Source organism: Lutra lutra, chromosome 10 (assembly GCF_902655055.1).
Source record: "Lutra lutra chromosome 10, mLutLut1.2, whole genome shotgun sequence".
NCBI classification, from domain to species: domain Eukaryota; kingdom Metazoa; phylum Chordata; class Mammalia; order Carnivora; family Mustelidae; genus Lutra; species Lutra lutra.
This window is the reverse complement of record NC_062287.1, coordinates 6,580,923-6,601,057: the sequence shown is the minus strand read 5'-3', so window position 1 is coordinate 6,601,057 and position 20,135 is coordinate 6,580,923. Positions and strand designations below refer to the sequence as shown.

Below are 20,135 nucleotides of genomic sequence, written 5' to 3'. Positions count from 1 at the left end.
GAATTGGGGAGACTATAAAAAAGGCCCAGAATCCTAGGTTCCAGTGTTGGGTACAACCCAGGAAGCAGATGGGACCAGCCACTCTGCAGCTCAAACCAGAAAGGATCTGTTTTAGACTGCACAGGTCTGAGGAACCTTCCTCCTCAGTCACCATCATGTAACAGAAAGCATTCCTAAATATTACAGTGGAAAGAAGCAGAAAAGAAGAGAATTGGAGAGTTTGAAAATATTCTCAAAAGGACTACCCAGCAAGTTCGTCCCTGTGAGAAACAGAAGATGAACCATAGGAAGACAGAACAGCCACATCTGTTTTGCAACATCTGTATGTGAAGGGTGAGTATTGTTGACTTCTCAGTGCATTTCAGGGTACTTCTCAGAATTTTTAAGCATCTGCGTGGAGCTTTGTACCAAAAGGTCACTACGAACCTCTAGGTTAAAATTAAAAATTCTAAGTCAAAGCCATGACCTAGGGAAGGAGAAGAGGTGCAGATGCAGATAAAGAATGGTCAGCATAAAGTAGGAAAGAGGGGATAAGAAAAGTTACCACTAGAGCGCCTTCTTGGTCTATAAAAGTTGCGAGAAGTAGAACTAACTTTTCAGAGAGGCATGCCCAATACTGTCTACATCAGTTCAAGACTGGGACATATTTAGAGAGGAATCATTGGAAAGAGATTGGACTTCAGCAACTAATCAGAAAGAGAATGCCCAGCTAGTGTTTAATAGTTGACTCAGGAAGAACCAAGAAGTCAGTGAGTGGGTCCCTTGTCAGTCTCATGAGACCTAGCTGAGTCAATACCCATCCCCTCTCTTGAACCAAAAAACTGAGGTTAAAAAATATTTACCTCCTGGGCATAAAGCAGACCATGATTAGAGATTAGATTGTGGCACTAATCCATACTTCCTGCCACCTTTTGGTAGAGAAAGCTATTCGTTTCCACTCCAGAATTCAACAGCCACTAGAAGTTTTTCCTAGCTCAGGGAAAACATTTCCAACGTGCAATCTGCAGTTCTGGGGCAGGGGCGGGGGGAGGGTATGGATAGGGCAAAGCAATGAACCAGCATTGGGAAGACGCTGTGCCTTCTTGGAAGCCAAACAGTGATACGAGGTAAAAGATGCAATCCATACCCAGATTATCTATCCAAATGTGGAGAGACTGGGTAGAGGTTCACAAAGAGAAAAATGTAGGATAATAATCAAGCTCTCACCTTTAGGAAAATGAGCGAGTAGGACCTTAATCATGAATTAATGTCCTTTCAGGAATACAAAGGTTTAGTATGTAGTAATATATGAGTCAAATATCTCCCAGTTTAGGATCCCTTATCAATAAGCTTCTCTCTCTCTCTCTCTCTCTCTCTCTCTCTGCTATACTCTAACCGCCATTAAAGGCTCATCATAAGGCTGAAATCAGGAAAGAGACAAAGCCCATTGCAGACACGGGATGCCACCTATGGCAGAAGGAAGCTCCGGTAGGTAAAAAGGGGCATTGAGAGGAAAACTTGCTTCTTGCCGTTTGGAGCAATTCCCAGAAAAAAAAGAGGAGACGGAAGAGGGGGGCAGGAAGCTGTTTAGGGGTTCGAGCTTCTCTCCTCTACACACAAGAAGAAGGGGTGTTGCTTCATACACATGTACATAGTCTTGGAGAAGTCCAAGGCTTAGGGCATACTGGCCACCCCACCCTCTGGAATGGACCAGAGTGGAGCAGTAAGACCTTGTTCTTGGCACCATCTGACGTGGAGCAGGGCTGGCTGAACTGGGGTGGCAAGGGCGGGTGGGGCCATGCCTCTGAATAGTAGATCAACAGCATGCAGGATACCCAGAAGTTCCCATATCTACAAGAGGACAAAGTGTGACAGCCTGCTGGACCTAATGGGGGCAGGGTGCAGGATACACAGACTCCTATGGAAAATGACTTGAGACTCAGGAGAAAGGCCCAGGGTCTAAGACTCAGCGGTGAAAATCAGCACGAAAGCTAGAAAGGACAACAGCACTTCAGACGGGAGAGCCGTCCTATTCAACCACTTCCCAGTGGAGTTCAGCCAGGACCCAAAGAATGTAGATGAATGTGAGGCTTCCCATTTCCCTCACTGCCACAAAATCATGTCAGCCATATCCTTTCCGCACACACCTGATTATACCAGAGAAGGCAGGAAAAGAGGAGATCTGAAAGACTAAGTATATGACCTAGAGACCTGGAGCTTCTGCCTCAAAGGACTGCTAATCTCAGTTTATTGGGTGATACTAAATTTATAAACTTCCCGTTTTGTGAGGCAGTTGATCTGAAGTGAAGAAGTTCTGATGAGTAATAATTCAAAATAAAAACTAATTTCTTTCAGCATCTGAGGGCAATAGCATGAGTAATTTTATAATCTTACTATATTCTACATCAGGAAGGAAATAGTGTCCAAAAAGCCAATTAACAAGAAAACTCTTTTATTGATAGAAAAGCAAAACAAATTTTCCATGAATTCTAATATCTGTTTCATTCTGTTTGTTGGATATATTTGAGTTCAAAAAAATCAGTTTTTTCTGTTGCTCTTGTCATTGTCGTTGTTGTTTATCCCCCTATGGGAACAACCCAATGGAATCACAAGTGTCCCTGCTTCAAACAGGTAGAACTACCTTGACAAGACATTGTCCTCAATTAAAGTTAATTAAATTCTTATTCTTAGCTAAGCATTCCTACATGACACCAACTGGTTGGTGACATTAGTAAAGTACTGATGTCAAGTCATCAAATCTGTTTCTCAAATGTTATCAAGTAAATCAGAAACCAAATCAGAGTCAGATTAAGGTTCAGTTCAACACCTTTATAGATAGCTTAGTTCATTCAAATGTGAACTAAAACATCTATGAGCCAAAATCACTAATTCCCAAAAAGGATGGCCCAGAGAAATGGTTTTCCAAATTCAGATTCAAAGTCCAGATTCACAGGGGAATGGACCCGAGGAGCCTGACCAGATTAAAGTTCCTGGTTTTAATTTAACCTACAACTTCCACATAATATCAGCTAGCAATTGCTCAACTGTTACCCACAGAAAAGCATTTAAAGCACATGTCTACACAATGGGAAAAAATGGAATTTTAACCATTATCTAATTAATTCAATTGATATAGACAGAAATGGTAGAAAAGATCGATGCCAAAGTTTTTTTAAGCTAATTTATCCATATTCTCCAAAAACTACATTCCAAACTAAACAGATAATGGTTAAATTTTCACTTTACCTTGAAGCTATGCAAATATAAGTTGTATCTCCACACAACATATAGGCTGAAAATAAAAAAATCAAGCCACAATCCAGGTTTTGTGGTCTGGACAGCCCAAAAGCTCTTCTAGATATTTTTACTTTCCATCTAGATATTTAAACCACATAGGTATGGTCACAAATTTATTATCATTGCTACATTTGAGTCACTAACTAGGAAAGGAAGCTTATCTAATTACCAACTCCCCGAGCCAAACAAGACTCTCCCTTCCATTAAAGAAAGAGAAAGTCATTCGGATTTAACCCCAGAGAAATAAGTACATGCATATATCTGACTTCTCAGCATCCTCTCTGGATAAGAGGATGGCACAATGGTTTGGTTTCCATCTCGTTCTTGTAATGACAGAAAAGAGAATACAAAAAGTCCATTGTAAATTTGTACAAAATGTATGCATATATAAATACATATCTATGGGTGTATATAAATTCTAAAGAAGATTATATTCATCTACATCTTTAAGATTCAGAGTGCCATACAGTTGACATGATGGTTTTCTCACTCCGATTTTCTCATTTTTTAAAAACAGTAAGAATCAAGCATGCCACCTTATTAATACTGAACAGCAAGTGCGGAAGTTGAGCTGTAGCTGCAGGGATTTGAAGCAATTCATTTGACGGGACATCAGTGAACAAAATCCTTAAAATAAATGCAGCTATTTCCAGATTGCCTTTTGTTTCATATAAATGAAATCCGAAATGCCCTGTTGGTAGCATCCCAAACTCCTGAGACTGACAACTGAGCTCAATAAGATGCAATGTTCTAAACAGGGTCTGTGCACATTGCTCAGATATGTGCTTATTGCAATAATTTGGTGTGGGGACTGGTGTTACTAGAATTTCATGTAATTCACTATCTCATAAAAAAAAATCTCAAGTGACACCACCAGAAGCTTAGAATTCTGAGTATATTAAACTCAGTATGGAATTTGACTCACAAACCACATCATCTTTACAAAGAGCACTATTAAAAATATTAAGCCACAGTCAGTTAATGGAGAAAGGCATACGGATTTAAAGGTGCACAATGAGAGCATGTTACGGATGTGTGCCATGTTTAGAGGTATCGAGATGCTTTTTAAATGGTATACATAACGCTTTCACTTCTCCTGGTCCTCTATTCCTTTGGGGAACTCCGACATAGGACGCTCAATAATGACCCGCTAGAGTGTACCGGCTGTCCCTGGAAGGAGTTATTATTGCATGCCTTGAATGCACTGCGATTCATAAGGCAAGAACGTATGAGTGGCTTCAGCACCAAGGAAATGGAATCATCATCCAGCGCTGCTCACGACAGAACATCTTATTGCTTTAGTAAAATGGGAAATTATTCACTGCAAGAAGTATCCCCAAACAAGGGGAAGAAGGTAATATCCACGCACTTAGGGGAGCTTACTGGAAATGAGGAAGCTCCCTTCTGAGTCCCTGGTTCTATTCAGATTTCAAGTCTGAAAGCCATTCTGTAATAAGGTATTAAAGAGCTACAGCTAGATGAGGGTGAGCTACAAAAATTAATGGACTTTCTTCTTCACAGTGCCTTAGTCATTCTGATGTACAATGTAGATCTCTGATGCACTAAAGGATTCCCTAGCGGCCTGAGGGAGGTACTGCATTCTTTTACCTATTACCAGGGAGTGACTAAGGCACTGGAGAGAGTCTGGTTCATTGTTTAATATAGTGAACCCAAAGATTCTACCTGGTCTTCCTAATATTACAACATGGCATGCTTAAATGATGATCCTCTGTGCTTCAGGAAAGGATGTGAGTGAATATCTAATGGGTTTGGTTAAAACTAAGCTTGTTAAATTATTTGTATAAAAGATGCAAACGGAACTTGACCTAAAACCTCATAGGTAATATTCTTCTCTACATAAGAGCACAGAAGCCTGGAACCAAGACAGAGAACCTAGAATTACTAGTTATTTCAAAGAGGGATGCACTTAGGGGCACGGTCACCTTACACTCTGCAGGTTAATAAGAACTCTTCCGGTCGAGCTTTCTGTAGAACATCCACATTCCTACATTGTCCAAACATTTAAACGGCTGTCGAAGATTTGGTTCCCAAGAAAGGATGCCACTGCATATAATTAAGACTGTAACACGTTTCTGGCCCCTTCTATCATCAAGTCCAAGGGGAACAAAGTGGGAAATAACCATAAGTGGACCCCATTTCTAACACAGACGGCCTTGTCTGGCATCAGGAGGGAGAAGAAAAACATCGATCTTCTTCTTTCTCGCTTTGCTTTTCTCTCAATCTTTTTTGGTGTATCCAGCCAACACAGGTAAGCCAGACTGAGAAAGAGAAAGGAGCCCTTCCTTCACTGCACCTCAGACGCAGACACAAGTTTTTAACTGAACAGGCTTCAAATATTGTCATCCTACAAGTAGTTACTGGGTTTAACTTCCCTTGAAATTTGCACGTCCTGTCATCCAAATCACCCGATATCCCCACCAGCCTCGCCCCCAAACACATACAGTCCAAGCAAGCACCCCCCGCATCTGCCTCCGGGGGTAACTGCACGCAGGCAGGACCACAGGCACTGTTTAAATATTAACCATGTTTTAATAGATGGCATTCCTGCACATCCATTATTTGTCTGTTTTCTGTTGTGATTGTTTCTGTTATTCGCAAAAGAAAAAAAGAAAACATATGTGTTATCTTTTTATAACAGTCGACTACAGAATAAGGTACAAAAGAACACTTCTGGAAACAGCAGAAGCCGGGTCTGCACCACTGAATTGCTCATCCAGTGGTGACCGTTGTATCAACAGCTGGAAATGAAGAACAAGACTATACAGTTTGGGGGATGTAGTACAGAACTATAGTTTGCTTCTGTATTTGGTACCAATATAATAAATATATAACAAAGGTGCACTTGCTCTAAGAATGAAACAGAAACATTCTGGTTGGTTAGATACTGCACTTTCAGTACTGTACATCACCTAGTAAATTTTTTTTTTTTACAAAAAACATAACTTATGCAATGTATAATAATAAAACCAATAGTACACGCAAACCCGATTATAGAAAAAGAAGAAAGAAACCAACAAAAAGCTAAAATAGTCATTTCTCAAAACAGCCCCTCCTCTGCCTCCTCAAGCAAAGAAAGTAACCAGTTCATGGAAGCAGTTTCAGCACCACACCTGGCTGGACAGCATCTGGATCCTCAGTGAATCCTGAAGATGCCCCAAGTCAAAGGTGGACAGCTGGGAACGGGGCAGAGAGCTAAAGCAATAGAGTTTCTTTTTCTTTTTTTCTTTCATTCTTTCTTTCTCTTTTTTTCCTCTTTCTTTCAACTCATTTAAAGATTTTCAGCCAACGAGGGACATTTCTAAAAGTAAATTTAAATGCCTGGTCCTAGAAAGGGGAATGGTTAACTAAGGGCTGAGGAAGAGGGCTGGCCAGAGATGGGTACATGTCACACACATTTTTCTGGGACTGTCTCTGTGGCCTCTTGTAGTTCTGGTGCTTAATGTAGACGTTTTTTTTTTATAATATAGTATTGCCTGAGCCCAGCGGAGGGTGGGTATGGGGAAGGGAGGGAAGCTGAAGGAAAAGTGAAAGCTTGGGGGTGGGGGGAAGGTAAGTGAACCTTAACTTGACAGCTATGTACAACACACCAGGCCCCCTCCACTCCCTTTGCTCCAGGAATCAACGCCTTTTTAAAAATATTTGGTAGCTTGTGCGGTTTCTTCTCCTTATTATGGGGGGGGGGGAGGGCGCAGGGTGGAGAGGGAAGACGCATCCTTCATCAACAATGAGAAATTAGGTGATTTGTCATGCGCTTGGATTGTGTTATTAGTATATAATTACTATAAATATTAATAATAAAGTATTATCAGCGTTATTTCTTCTTTGAGACTTTCCTCGCCCAGTATTTACAAATGCCGCACAGTGCCTCGGCGGAGGAGGAACAGAGTAAGGGGAGGGCAGACAGGGAAAGAAGGGGGGGGCAGAGAAAAGTGGAAGAAGAAAGATGGAGGGGAAAAGCAAGGACGGGAAGGATGCTGGAAATGAGGAAGGGGAAGGCGGGGGCTGAACAATCAGGACAGGACCACCGTTTGCAAAAGGCCCTCGCCAGCTGTGTCCAAACAGGAGGAGGCCGCGTGTGCTCCTTGCGGACTGGGGGCCGGCGGGGGAGGTGGAGCGGCACAGGGACCCTGGCGTGGAAGGCCAGGGGACGAAGACGAAGAGGAGGCGTTGGAGGGGGCGCAGAAGGCCAAGTCCCGGGGCTGCCTCTCCAGCCGGGTTTCTTTCGCATGGGGGGGGGCCTGGCCGCCCACCGGTGGCAGCCCCCGGCCGCTGCGGTTGCTGCTGCAGTGATCCCGCTCGTACTCCTCCTGCGCCCGCTGCATCTTCCGCTTCTTCATCCTCCGCTTGTGGATGTGGAAGGTGGAGAGGGACAGCACGATGAGGCAGAAGATAAGGGTGACCAGGACAATCAGCACCAGCGTGGAGGAGAAGGACTGGAAGAGCTGCTGTCCCACCTGCGTGATGCAGGTGCCGCCACCGCTGCCGCCCGCGCCCGGGCCACGGGCGCTCGCGTTGCCACTGCCGCTGGCGTTGGGGGAAGCAAAGGTCCGGTTGAGGAGACACGGCGGCAGCGCCAGCCTCAGCTCCTTGGGCGCCCTGGCACTCATCGGCGCTGGGCTGGGAGGGGCCGGGCCCACCAGACTTCCTCTCTTGGGCAACCGTTCCCACCAGGAAAGAAGAGGACGAGCCCACGCCACCCAAAACTACTCCCTGGTGCGGGAGGGGATGCACGCGCGAGCGAAGGGCTGAGAGAGCAACCGCGGACAAGCAAGCCGGCCAGGAAGCGAGCGGTGCCCTGGAGATCCTCTCTGGCCCCGCCTGGAACGCGTGTCCGCGCGCCCTTTTCCTCTCCCAAGGCACCAGGCTGCAAAGAGAACAGGCTTAGTTAGGATCCCGGCCGCTGCCCAGGGAAGTGCGGAGGACTGGAAGGATCAGCCACTACCGCAAAGCGGCCCTCTGGGCACACTGCCTCGGCCGGGCGCTGCCCGTCTTCTCCGCAGCCCGGGGACCCCAACCCGCCCGCCCCTGGCCGCGCACCCCAGCCGCCAGCTTTTGCGCCGCGCCACTCGCTGGGAAGGGGTCTGCGCCGGCACCACGGAGAGACAGATTACTCAGCAGATAAGGCAGCCTTCCTCGGCCCTCCACAACTTTCTAATTGGAACAGACACACAGCCGCCTGGGAACGCGGTCCCCGCTTCCCAGAGCACCGACTCGCCTCCTTCCTTCGCCCTCTTAGTGGATGTCTTCCTGTGCATCCCACCCTTCCCAGCACCCACCCCCAAGCGCCGAACAAGCGGGCTCCGGGTGCGCAGTACTGCCTTCTCTTCCCTTCCCCTCCAGACTCCTCTTCCCTGGCCGGCTTCAGGCCCCTTAAGTCCCATTCCCAAGGGGGCACCACAGCAACCACATCCCACTCCGCCTCTGTCCGTGACCACAGCTGACGCGCTGGATCACGCTCCCTCCATTCTACAGTCTTCTTCCCTGGTACCCCCGCCCCCCAATCAGAAAAAGAAAAGCAGCTGAAACACCTTTTTCAGCTAAAACACATCCCCGCAAACGCCCCCTTCTCTCCATCTTCCTGTGCCCCGCACTCGGCAGTATCCTGCTTCTTTCTAGGGGGACTGGAAATGGAAGGGTCTGGGTTTTCGTTTGCAAAGTTTGGGGAACGGACCTTCCCTCCGGCCTCCCCAACCCCAGCCCGAGGCTCTTCCCGGGGACCAGAGCCAGGTAGACCCGCAGCACACAGCAGAGCCCCCTTGCCGTGCTCGAGAGGCAGCTGCAAACTGTTGCACTGCGGAGCACAGACGAGGCGCGCAAGCCGGGTCTGGGCAGGGTGGGGGCCGAAGCTATGGCCAGGGGTGCCTGCGCAGGCCGCCGGGGCTGTCCGACCCGCTCGCGCCCCACCACCCAGCAGCCTGGAACCTTCAGCCGCACCGCGTCCCTTACCTGGGGCCACCAGCTGGCTGCAGGGAGGGAGCCCCCGCCGCGCGGCTGCAGTGGCGGCTGCAGAAGGCGCGGAGTGAAGGGGCCAGAGACCAAGCCTCGCTGCTGCCGCCGCCGCCGCTTCGGGGAGCTCAGCTCGCAGCCTATTGCCAGAGAGGCCGGTGACGTCAGGCAGCCACTGCCAGGGCTCCAAGCCACCCCTCAGGCCCCCACCCCACCCGCATACCCTAACATCTCATCCTGGCAGAGTGAGCCTCTGCCATACATTCCCAATTCCCTGTCCTTCCCTTCCCTGGGGCTGGGTAGGAGGAGCGACCCCAGCACCGCGCAGTGAGAGACCCACCTTCGGCACTCCTAAGCCTGGGAAGGGAGGAAGCTTCAGCTCCCCGGCTTCTTCACCCTCAACCCTCTTCCACATGGTCCCAGGAACACATTTTTACACTCTAGAGAGCCATCTCCCCGCAGGGTACACATTCGATTTTTTTTTCTCCTTTCCCTGGGCTGATGAGGATTGCTCTCCTCTGCAAACCTGTCTATGCTGGCCTGGTTCTGAACAGAAACTGCGTGAATATGAGAAATGAGAGGGGCATTTCTGAACACAAGTGGCAAAACATTAAATACAAACCCGAACGTGTATTTAACATTGAACAATGCAAATTAACTGTTTTCCTCTCCACAAGAGCCTTCAACTTACCTCTCAGGTCACCTGACTCATGGTTCCCCCTCCACTCATTCACACACACATCTCCAGGTCCAAGACTCACTCCCTATATTAAACACTCTCTTTTGAAATCTAGACACTTGTGAGCACACAAAGCACACGCAAGGCTTACAAGGCAGGAAGGTGAAAATAACTTAGAGGAGTAGAGAAATAAACCGTGCTATGAAAATTCTGCGCATACCCCCTTACTTTGCTATAGTGTTAATAATAGCCTCTCAGCACAGTGGACAGAACTTCCTGAAAGATTCTCGTCACCCCACCTACATCCAGGCAGAGATGAATCAACTCTTGCTTTAGGACCCTTGCAAATGTATGAATAGTGCACCTCGCTAACAGTAGGCTACTTTAAAATGAAGTATTCTCATTTTTCTATTGGAGAAACCAGCTTGGAATAGCACGTAAAGACACTGTATGATCTTTGGAAACATTCACTTGTCTTATTAAATATGCATTTCCTTTTTCTCTCCCTGTCTTCTTTTCTTCCCATATTTGAGTCTAATTTAGTGCCTGTACAGTATTTACCTGCAAAATGGAGTGGTGCAGTAAATAGTGCTTTTTCTTGCTATCCATCCGAACTGGGAGATAGCAGGAATGACTGACACCTTCCTAACTGCTTGCAAGTAGAGGGTTTTATAAAAAAGAGGGTATGACACAGGGAATAAAAGTTTGTTTGTCATCTGGGGGTCCCTTTGGGCCCTGTGTCCCTATCTGGTCCTACTCTAATTTCTCCTTTTCCTCTCCTTGCTCACAATTTACATATGAAGAAAGAAATGCATATCTCTCTTCCAAATTTTGGTTTTCCTTTATTTGAATAAAAGCCATCAGATTTTTCTTCATAATTGTCTCGATCAAAAAAAAAAAAAGTATCCCTATTTAAGCTAATACCAGTACATGCTGAATCATGCAAGATCATTCAGAGCACAGATTAATGCCCGTGGCTGCAGGACTCACATGGTTAATGATGGCCAATGACCTCAATGCTGGCTTGGCTTTCCTACCTAGAATGAGGACCCCCAATGCCCTGTGAAAGCCACAGGCCATATTTGGCCATTCTGACTCAGATGGGCTCAGTGGACGGAATGGTGAGCCTCGTGATCACTAACTGACTTCACCAATAACACTTGACATGCAATGCCCCATTTTTGTACAATCTCTTTGCTCCTGAAAAGTTGAGTTTAATCAACATTTTGTAAGGCAAATCCAATTTTGAATACTCCAAAAAGAGATGCAGCTATTTAAAGAGACTCTTTAGAAAAACTGTCTGGTAAAGCAAAGGATCTTTACATAATTAGAATTAACTCTCACTAGTCTGTTTTCTAGACTTGGAAGAATGAGTTATCCGGTTTTCCCAATGAGAAACATGCATACCTTTACAATATGTTGTAATGGGATTACTGCATATAAATATATGTATAAATATAAGTATATATATAAATATAAGGGGGTTCCTTTTTCACCCCAAGCTTCCAGGTGTGAGTAGGTTGCCATTGTTCTTTTTCTTTTGTTATAAATGATAACCATCTGTTATACCACGAGTGCTAAAAGTGCACCATTTTCCACAACCTATGGAAAGACAAGGTCTTATCTTAGAGAATTTACAGTCTACAGCAGATGAATGAGATCCACAAGACAATGGTATTTAACTGGAAATGATTTAGGTAAAGACATCAATTTTTAGGTCAAAAGCCCAGCACACTTTCCACCTCCCCTTCTCTTTCAAGAAGAATGGGCTGTAGGTTCATAATTTGTTCTTACCCAGAAAACGAATGTGCTCACAGACTTAGATGTCACTGGGTAGTGGAATTCAAACCCCAGGAACACCACTGACAGTAGCATGCACACCTCTGGGTCTGCAGGCACTGAGTTCACTGAGCTGCTGTATGATTCTGGAACATCTGGGACAATGGCAGGACTTCTCCCAGACAAAACGCTGCCACGGTTTTTGCCCCCAAACTTCTCAAGCCACACCTTCAAGACTGGAGGGCCAAGAAGCTTCTGAGATATCCAGTGTCTTCCCTTTCTAATAGGAATGACCCTCTTGACTTAGGCGCACTCCAAATATTCAGCAACATACAGGATTTGCTCTCAATTTTGATGAGGGATCTCCATCTAGCATAGAGAGATGTACCATAAAGGCACCTGTTATATCAATCCAGAAAAATACCACTGAGTCAATAATGACAAGGAGTGCCATTACTATTATTATTATCAACAAAACACCTACTATGTGCCGGGCTGCAGTAGCATTAGTTCTCAACCCAACCTTGCAAAGTTACTTTTGCCAAAGCATAAAATTATTCATTCATTCATTCATTGGCTCATTTGCTCAACAAAACCCTGTGACTCCCTGCTATGTCAGGTGAGGAAACGAAAGCTCAGGGTAGCTAAAGACCATGCCCAGGTCACTTGATCACTTAATAGTAAGTATATTATAGATATCAAAACTAAGTAAGCGGACTCCAAACTTAGTATTCTTTTCATAGCTAGTGGTCTCTTTCTCTCTTTCCACCCCTCTCTCTCACACACACACAGTATCTCTAATTCTATCCCTATTTCAATTCTATCTCTGTTGCTGTCTACAAGTATGAACAAGTAAAATTTTAAAAAAGCACAGCTGTTTGGTTGAAGCAGAGGAGGGGATGTGCAAAGCCCCATTTTGGAGGTCTCCCCCCTCCCCTGGCACGAGTCCACCAGACACTCGACACACACTCCCTTGAATGGAGCAGAGTCCAGTCTGGAAAAGCCTCCAGGCCCAGGTTATCTAGGCACATCATTCTGGACCACAGCAGCATGACACATGTGAGGCTCCTCACAGATCGACTGGGACCTGGTCAGAGGATGTTCAGGGCCAGACATTCTGCCCAATCATCTATCTGGACGAACCTGGGCCTTTGCATCCCTCCACTCTGTAAGATGTTATGTTGCTGTTAAATCAACTGCTGGCCCAGCCAGTGATTAATTAATAAGCAAAGTAATGACTGAAGTTCTAGACAGTTTTCTCATCTGTAAAATGAGAATAATAGCAACAGTATCTTCTCTGCAGTGCTATTTTATGCACTAAGCATACACTAAACATTCAGTATATGGTAGTTCCTTAGGCTACAAAGAAAATTACTAGGATTAATATTTTATCCCTGACAGTAGAAGCATTATACTGTTTTGGACATCAAAATTCAGGTAATTTTTGTTAAGTTTGAGCATCCTTTATGATAAGTTTGAGGATAACTATAATGGCAAAGGAACTGAAAACAGTAACAGACAATGAACAATTGTAGGAGCTAAGAATATGAATCTTAGAGATAGAAAGACATAAGGGATGCAGGAGAGAATCTTCAAATGTTTGGAGCATCATCAACAGAAGATGAATTTATCCTACTCTAGGTACTTATGAGAGAGCTTAAATATAGTAGAACAGATAAAGGGTAGAAAGCATATTTCAATTCACTACTTTGGTATTGGAAAGCCCTTTCTAATCATGCCGAAGACGGTCATCAAAGCCAGCAGTTTCCAAAATGGGGGACTCAGATCTCTGAGAGCACATTAAGATTTTTTCCCAGGGGTAAATGGGTATGTATATCTTTCAAGGAATCATTTCCCAAATCCACAACCTCTATGTGTCCTTTTCCCTAAAATGTTTCTGTCTAAGGTTAAAACTTATTCTTTGTCAACACTCCAACTTTACATTCACCAGTCCTCACCAACCATGCATTACTTAGGGTATAAAAACAAAGGAATAACAAGAGGTTGTATAATTCCTGATATGGTGACAGCAAAGCATAAAGATCATCTGTAAGAAATATTGATGGGGTAATGCCTTATTTCATCCAGGTGACAGACTCATTCTAAGGCTCTGGTCTATCCGTATATTGATTTATCTTAGAATGAGAATTTAGAAGTGAGAAGTTGTCACAGGCATACAAAGATCCCAGTTTATTTAAATTGAAAAATGAATCCAGACTTTTGCACAAGAAGTAAACCTCATTTGTCTATTTTGATTAACAATTTGAGCTGCATTTATCTGATAGATCATATGGATGTCATATTATACAAACTGAATGAACTAAATCTATCAATCTGATGTTCTGAAATATATATTTAAAGTATATACATGATATGGGAAATGCCAGAAATTAATTCCTTACAAATATGATGGTTAAAAAATTTTAGATGTCAAATTCAAATACCCAAAGGAATCCATGATTTTCCAAAATTCTTTAGGGAGTATTTGGCAGAAAAAAAAACCCCAAAACAAAAAACTTTGAAGGTTTCTATTCCAAAGCATCCAAATTCTGTGACACGATCTGAAAAGTCTCAAATCCAAAGTAGAATGACCCATCAGGCGTGTTATAAAGATTTCATATGGGGGTAAGAGTTTAAACCCGGTGGCTGTTCTAAATTTTAGAAAAGCTGAGAGCCTACACACCTTTATATACCTATCAAGATATTTTTAATCTCTAGTTACATAAACATATGCTTTATCCCTTTATGCCTCATAATAAAGGATTGTCTAATCAAGCCACAGACCCATTTAAACCTGGGTATCTGCACCAAAAGTCAAGATTTGTCTAGATTTGTCTTGCTGTATTATCCCTGACTGCAGAAGTCATTCCTTCAACAGTGTGTCCCTACCACATGCCACCAATTGCACTAGGTTCTCAGGGTATCAGTGACCAAGGAAAAGTCTCTGTAATCAGGAACTTGCATTCTAATTACATGCATGATTATATTCTGATTATCTGGCCAAAACCAAAAAATACTACAATTCTTCTCTTTTCCCAATATATGTAAATCAAATATCACTTGCATCAAAGAACAGAAGACTGTGAACTGCGCGAACTGATGGACATGAGGCTAGAGCGGTCAATGGGTAAAGCCAGATGGACCAGCCAGTGTCAAATAATTCATAAGATCTTTGTGACTAACAACTCCTGGAAAATGAGAGTTTGGGGTCATGATCAGAAAGCCAGTGCTTCTTTCAGGGGCCCTTCATGAGAAAGAGAAGCTGGAAATATTTCTACCATGTGCAAAAAGGTCTATCTAGACCAGGGTTTCTCAGCCTCAGTAGTACTGGCATTTGGGGTCAGATAATTTTTTATTGTGAGAGACTGTCTTGTGCATTATAGACTGTGGTGGTAAACAGAATTCTCAAGATGGTCCCCCACTTCTTCCAATTATTCAATCAAAAGCTAATGAGGGCTGCAGTGAAGAAACTTTGGTAGATGTAATTAAAGTTCCAAATAGGTGACCTTCAGTTATGGAGATAGTTCAGACACGCCTGATCCAATTAGGTGAGCCCATTAAAAGAAGAATATTCTCTGTCTGGTGGCAGAAGAGAAGTCAGAGATTCAAAGCACAAGGTCAGGGTAGGGGGGTTGGGGGGAGTTCAACATGCCGTTGTTGACCTAGAAGTTGGAGGGGGACATGCACAAACACAGGTGGGTGCTCTATAGGAGCTAAGAGTGTCTGACAGCCAGCAAGCGAATAGGGACCTCAGTCTTAAAACCACAAGGAACTGAATTCCGCTGAAAACATCAATGAGATTAAAACTGGATTCTCCCCCAGAGTTTCCATATAAGAGCCCAACCTAACCAACACCTTGATTTCAGCCCTGTGATACTCTAAGTAGATAGCCTGGTCAAGCACCCTTCCCAATCTCCCAGACTTCTGACCTAGAAAACTGTGCATTAATAAAGGAGCACTGCTGTAAGCTGCCGTGTCGCGCAGCAATAGGAAATTAATGTATTTGTTTAGAGGCACCCCCAGCCTCTACTCACTGGATGCCAGTAGTGTCCCTCTCTGGGGTGCCATCAAAAACAGCTCTAGACATTGCCAACTGTCACAGGGATGGGGTACAAAATCACCCCCGGTTCAAAACCACTGCCCTAGACATACAACTTCTCTCTGCACAGTTAGGAAACATTGGTCCAAAGGAAGAGATGGGCATCTTGAGCCCTACCCATATTTTATGACAATTTCAATTAATGTTTTCTCAGAGTTGTTGAATTTGATCAAGATGAAATGAGACCATCGGGAATTCCCTAATAAGTCAATCTATAACAAATTCCAAAAAAAAAAAAAAAAAAAATCAGGTCTCAAAGATCAATCAAGAGCATTTGATGGAGCATATAGTGTTCCAACAAAAATTGTTGCCTTCCATGTTAAACAAAGATTCACGCTAAGAAAGAGGAAGTGATCTCGCTAGATTTGATTACAGCTTTGGACTGTGTTTTCTACAACACAAAAATACACAGCAAGAGAGAAACACTTGGTTTAGGTCACAGTTCTGCTCCTGGGCACACTCAGTGCTCTTGAAGATTCTGAGGGAACAAAGTGATGGTAAGTGACTTATGCACATGGTGGGTGGCCATCTCAAACCCTCCTGTTTCTTTCTTCCTTATGAAGCAAACAGTACTGTATTTGAGACTCAAGAAAGAAAGCCAAACAACCTTTTGCGTCTTATACTCCTTTTTTTCCCATCCATTGTCTATACAGTCATTTTATGCTTGCAAAAGAAAATAAATGAAACAATGCTACAATATGGCTTTAAAATAGCCTGGGAGTTATCAACCACCAAGGATGATGGCCTAGGAAATACACACATGAGACAACTAAGATTTCTTCCCGCACCCTATGTTACCTTTTCTCTAGGTCAGTTGCTATTAACTATGCTTTTTATTTTTGTAACAAAACATATGGGGAGAAAAGCTGGAGAGTTTCTGAAGAACACAAAGGCAACAATGTAGTAGGACATGCTGAACAGACACATCTGAGGGACTCAAACGAAACTTGGTGTTTTGGTTTGTTTCACTGTTATCTTTAGAGACTCCCCTGTACTAATTTCTCACTGCTGAGTAGAAACTTGACAGGTACCATAATTGTTTGGATAACTGTTAATTAAAAGATGTTCTTATATCCTTTTAAATCAGAATACAAGGTCAATTCAGTAATTAAAATATCTGTTCTCAGACACTCATAAAAATTCAAAAACCAATTAATCACATATTTTCTCTTTCTTCACAACTTTAGCTTATTTCAGACTGCAAGCCTAGGGGCACGAAAAGGAGTAATATTTGGCTTCTTCTGTATTTCTCTGACTTGTTTATCTCTTCCTTTTCCCTCACCGCCCATCCCTAGATTGCTAGATGGTTTCTTATCTCTCTGGTGTCACAGCAGAGGAAAAAATAGCACAGGGATAGAAAAGTTTCACTTGGACTGTTCTGTCCCAAGATGACTGTACTCCTGGGGGCGAGGGATGTTCAGGTTGACACAGGATGGAGAATGTCCTCCTTGACCTGTTGTACTGTCCCTTCACTCAGCTGTCTCTGGTGACTGTTTCTTCATCCCCAGGAATCTGGTATTTCTCTCAGCTTCCAGCTCCTTAATCTTAAGGAAAAACTGTGGGACTGAGCGTTCACCACCCACCTAAGAATTTCCCCACATGAGGAGCAAGAGAGCTAGGTATTTACACGCTAATGGCATCTCATTTGCTGCAAGCTATCATTTTCCGAACTGGGAGGAACTATCCCAGCAGCGTATTAGAGCCCATGAGAGTAGTCCTGTCTAGGACACTAAAGCTGATGTCACGGGAGAATGCTTGCCTTTAAAAAATTCTATCTCTGCAGCCTTAAACTCCTCACAGTTGGGGCAGTACCCTCAAAGTACAGGTAAAATATTCCTGATTCTGCCAGGACATATTAGCCAAGCCTTGCAGCTCTGTTGTTAAGGGTCCCTTTTTTCTTTTCTCCTGGAGCAGGGAAAATATTTTCTCAGGACTTCAAGCTGAATTTTGACCCTAGTTACGGTCCTAGAATCTCTGAAGCAAGTATAGGAAAACCTTGAAGAAGGTAAGTATATCATCTTAGGAGGTGTCTGTCTCTGCATGATTTCTGGGCAAGGAGAATCTGCTCCCCGGTAACAAAGGGGGAAGGGAACCATTTTCAGAGAAAGGAATTCAGGAGAAAGTGTTAATTCAAGGTTCTCAAGTACATCACTCCCCAGTCTCCCCATCTCGGGTCTCAGGCCCACACCCCTCCCACACCAAGGCCCTAGACCTTAGCAGAGACTTGCCAGGGCTAAGAATCAAGTCTCTGCAACTCCACTTCTTTCATACTCAGATGGGTCTTACTTGCGGCTACAGGAAATACGCATCCTGTAAATGCTGAATTAAAGGTCCTCTGGGCCTCACATGGAGAATAATTTGATGGTCAGCTGACCTGAGGTGGTCTTTTCCCTTCAGTGCCACCGTGACAATTAACACCAATTCCAGTCATCATTACCACTGCCACCATATCTAAAAAATGCTGGAGATGTTCTGGAAACCTGTTTCCCATTCCAGCTCACCACAGATGAACATATTCATAATTGTGATGCTCGGCTTGCCAGGGCTTATCGTCGCCTCTCTTATCACCACCAATAATAGAGCCCTTTTTGTGATCTGGTTGGCAAGTTCCAGAATCTTATCATAAGGGTATATTCTTCTTTGGACCTCTCCTAGTGCCTCTTGTCCTAGTCTGGGCTCCTCCAGAAATAGACACAGAGGGAAGGCTGTGAATGCCAGTAATTTCTCTGGGAGTTGCTGAGAGCCCTCCCAAAGGGCCAAGGTAATGAGGAAAGAGGAGACATCCAGGAAAGGAGTACAACACAAAGCCCTTTAGCACTAAAGTTTCATCCCACAAGGAAATTTGGGAAATATTATCAGATGCGTGCCTTAGAATCATCCCAGCTCAGAAACAGGGAATCGTGGTATTTGCAAACACATGAACACACAAACACACAAACAACGTCACTTTTCAAGTCCATCTGACGACTGCTCCAGAGTGTTTCATTCTCTGACACACCAAGCCTACTGCGCCCCAGGGAGAGTGGCCTGCTCCTGTTCTAGAAAAATCCTCAGGAACAGAGTCGTTCATTATTAGAAGTCAGGAGGAGCTCACTGAAAGGGAAGGTTCTAAGGAAACGGTGGGAAGCTCCGCGGCTGCCTGCTACAAGTTCCCTGTGCAGCCCACGGCACTCAGCGGGAGACCCTCAGGGATCCTTGCCCAGAATGAAGTCAAGGAATGCAGATTCACGCCATCTGAGCAGCCCTCCTCTGCATCTGCCACCAACACATCTGTCAGAGTTTTGTCCTTTAGATTTCTTGCCTAAGAATGTGACCTACATACAGAGTTCTCCTCCCCACCACCAACAGCAGCAACACATACATCTAACTGTCCACAGAGCTTTTCCATATAGAAGTCAATCCTCATTTGGCCAAGACAGAGGAGGGAAGGGGTAGAAATCAGCATAGCAAGACCCAGCTCCCAAGAAATAGTTCACCAACCTTTCCACATCTCCCCCGTTATGACTCTTCTTTATATATATATAGATAGATCTATATCTATCTATCTATCTATCTATCTATCTATCTATCTATCTATCTTTGGTATGGTTAAGAGACCAAGGTTCATGAAAGGGGTTACTGCATATTTCTGTTACATCACACATAAAAATGAAGACTGGACTCACATTCTCTGTAGGAATTCCACACCTCAGTAGAGCTGGGGGTAGGAAGAATGCTGGCCTGATACTCTCTTACAGTAGCAATGGAGACTGTAGCCTCAGTCTCTAGACGCAGAAATAGTCTCTCTTTCTAGAAAAAGTCTTTGAAAGGAACAGAGTATGGAGAAATTTTTCAAAGTGATTTTACAATGGATGGTGATAAGGGTGGGAGGGGATTGTAGATGGCACGGATAGTTACCAAATGCCAAGCAGTTTACATCGGTTTCCTTTGAATCTCTACAAAGCTGTTCGACCTAGGTATTCTTAACCTTGTCTGTATGGAGGGATTAGGTTTTAGTCTTGCCCGAAACACACACTCTGTTAGTAACTGGTTTGGCCCCAGCTCAAATGCCTGAGTGTCTGGCTCCAGAGCCCACAATCATCCATTATACCAGGGACAGAAATTGCAAACTCTAAATGCTACTGATCCAGGAAAAGAAAGTACATGTGTGATATATAAGAGAATGAAAATGGGTGAGAGGAGCATATCCCAGTGCTGACCAAGCAAAACAAAATATCATGATCTTGAACTGGGTTCAGGCCTGCAAGTTTGCTGATTTAGACTAACATGAGTGGAGACAATCAGGTATGGACCCTAGTTCAACCACCACTAATTCTGAAAATTGTGATGAATGAT

The 20,135-nt window shown here is 44.1% G+C and overlaps 1 protein-coding gene across 2 annotated transcripts; it reads right to left on the bottom strand.

Annotated features, from left to right (window-relative positions):
• Positions 1-2,320: 2,320 nt before the first annotated feature.
• Positions 2,321-9,446, bottom strand: C10H11orf87 (chromosome 10 C11orf87 homolog). Of its 2 annotated transcripts, none has more exons than XM_047694015.1 (2): positions 9,244-9,446; positions 2,321-8,161 (listed from the first exon to the last, which is right to left on the bottom strand). In XM_047694015.1, the coding sequence occupies exon 2, from the start codon at positions 7,902-7,904 to the stop codon at positions 7,308-7,310; it is 597 nt and encodes a 198-aa protein (XP_047549971.1). In that variant the 5' UTR covers positions 7,905-8,161; positions 9,244-9,446; the 3' UTR covers positions 2,321-7,307. The 2 variants fall into 2 exon arrangements, with proteins under 2 accessions (XP_047549971.1, XP_047549972.1); XM_047694016.1 differs by lacking the exon at positions 9,244-9,446 and adding an exon at positions 8,574-8,713.
• Between the last annotated feature and the right edge of the window lie 10,689 nt (positions 9,447-20,135).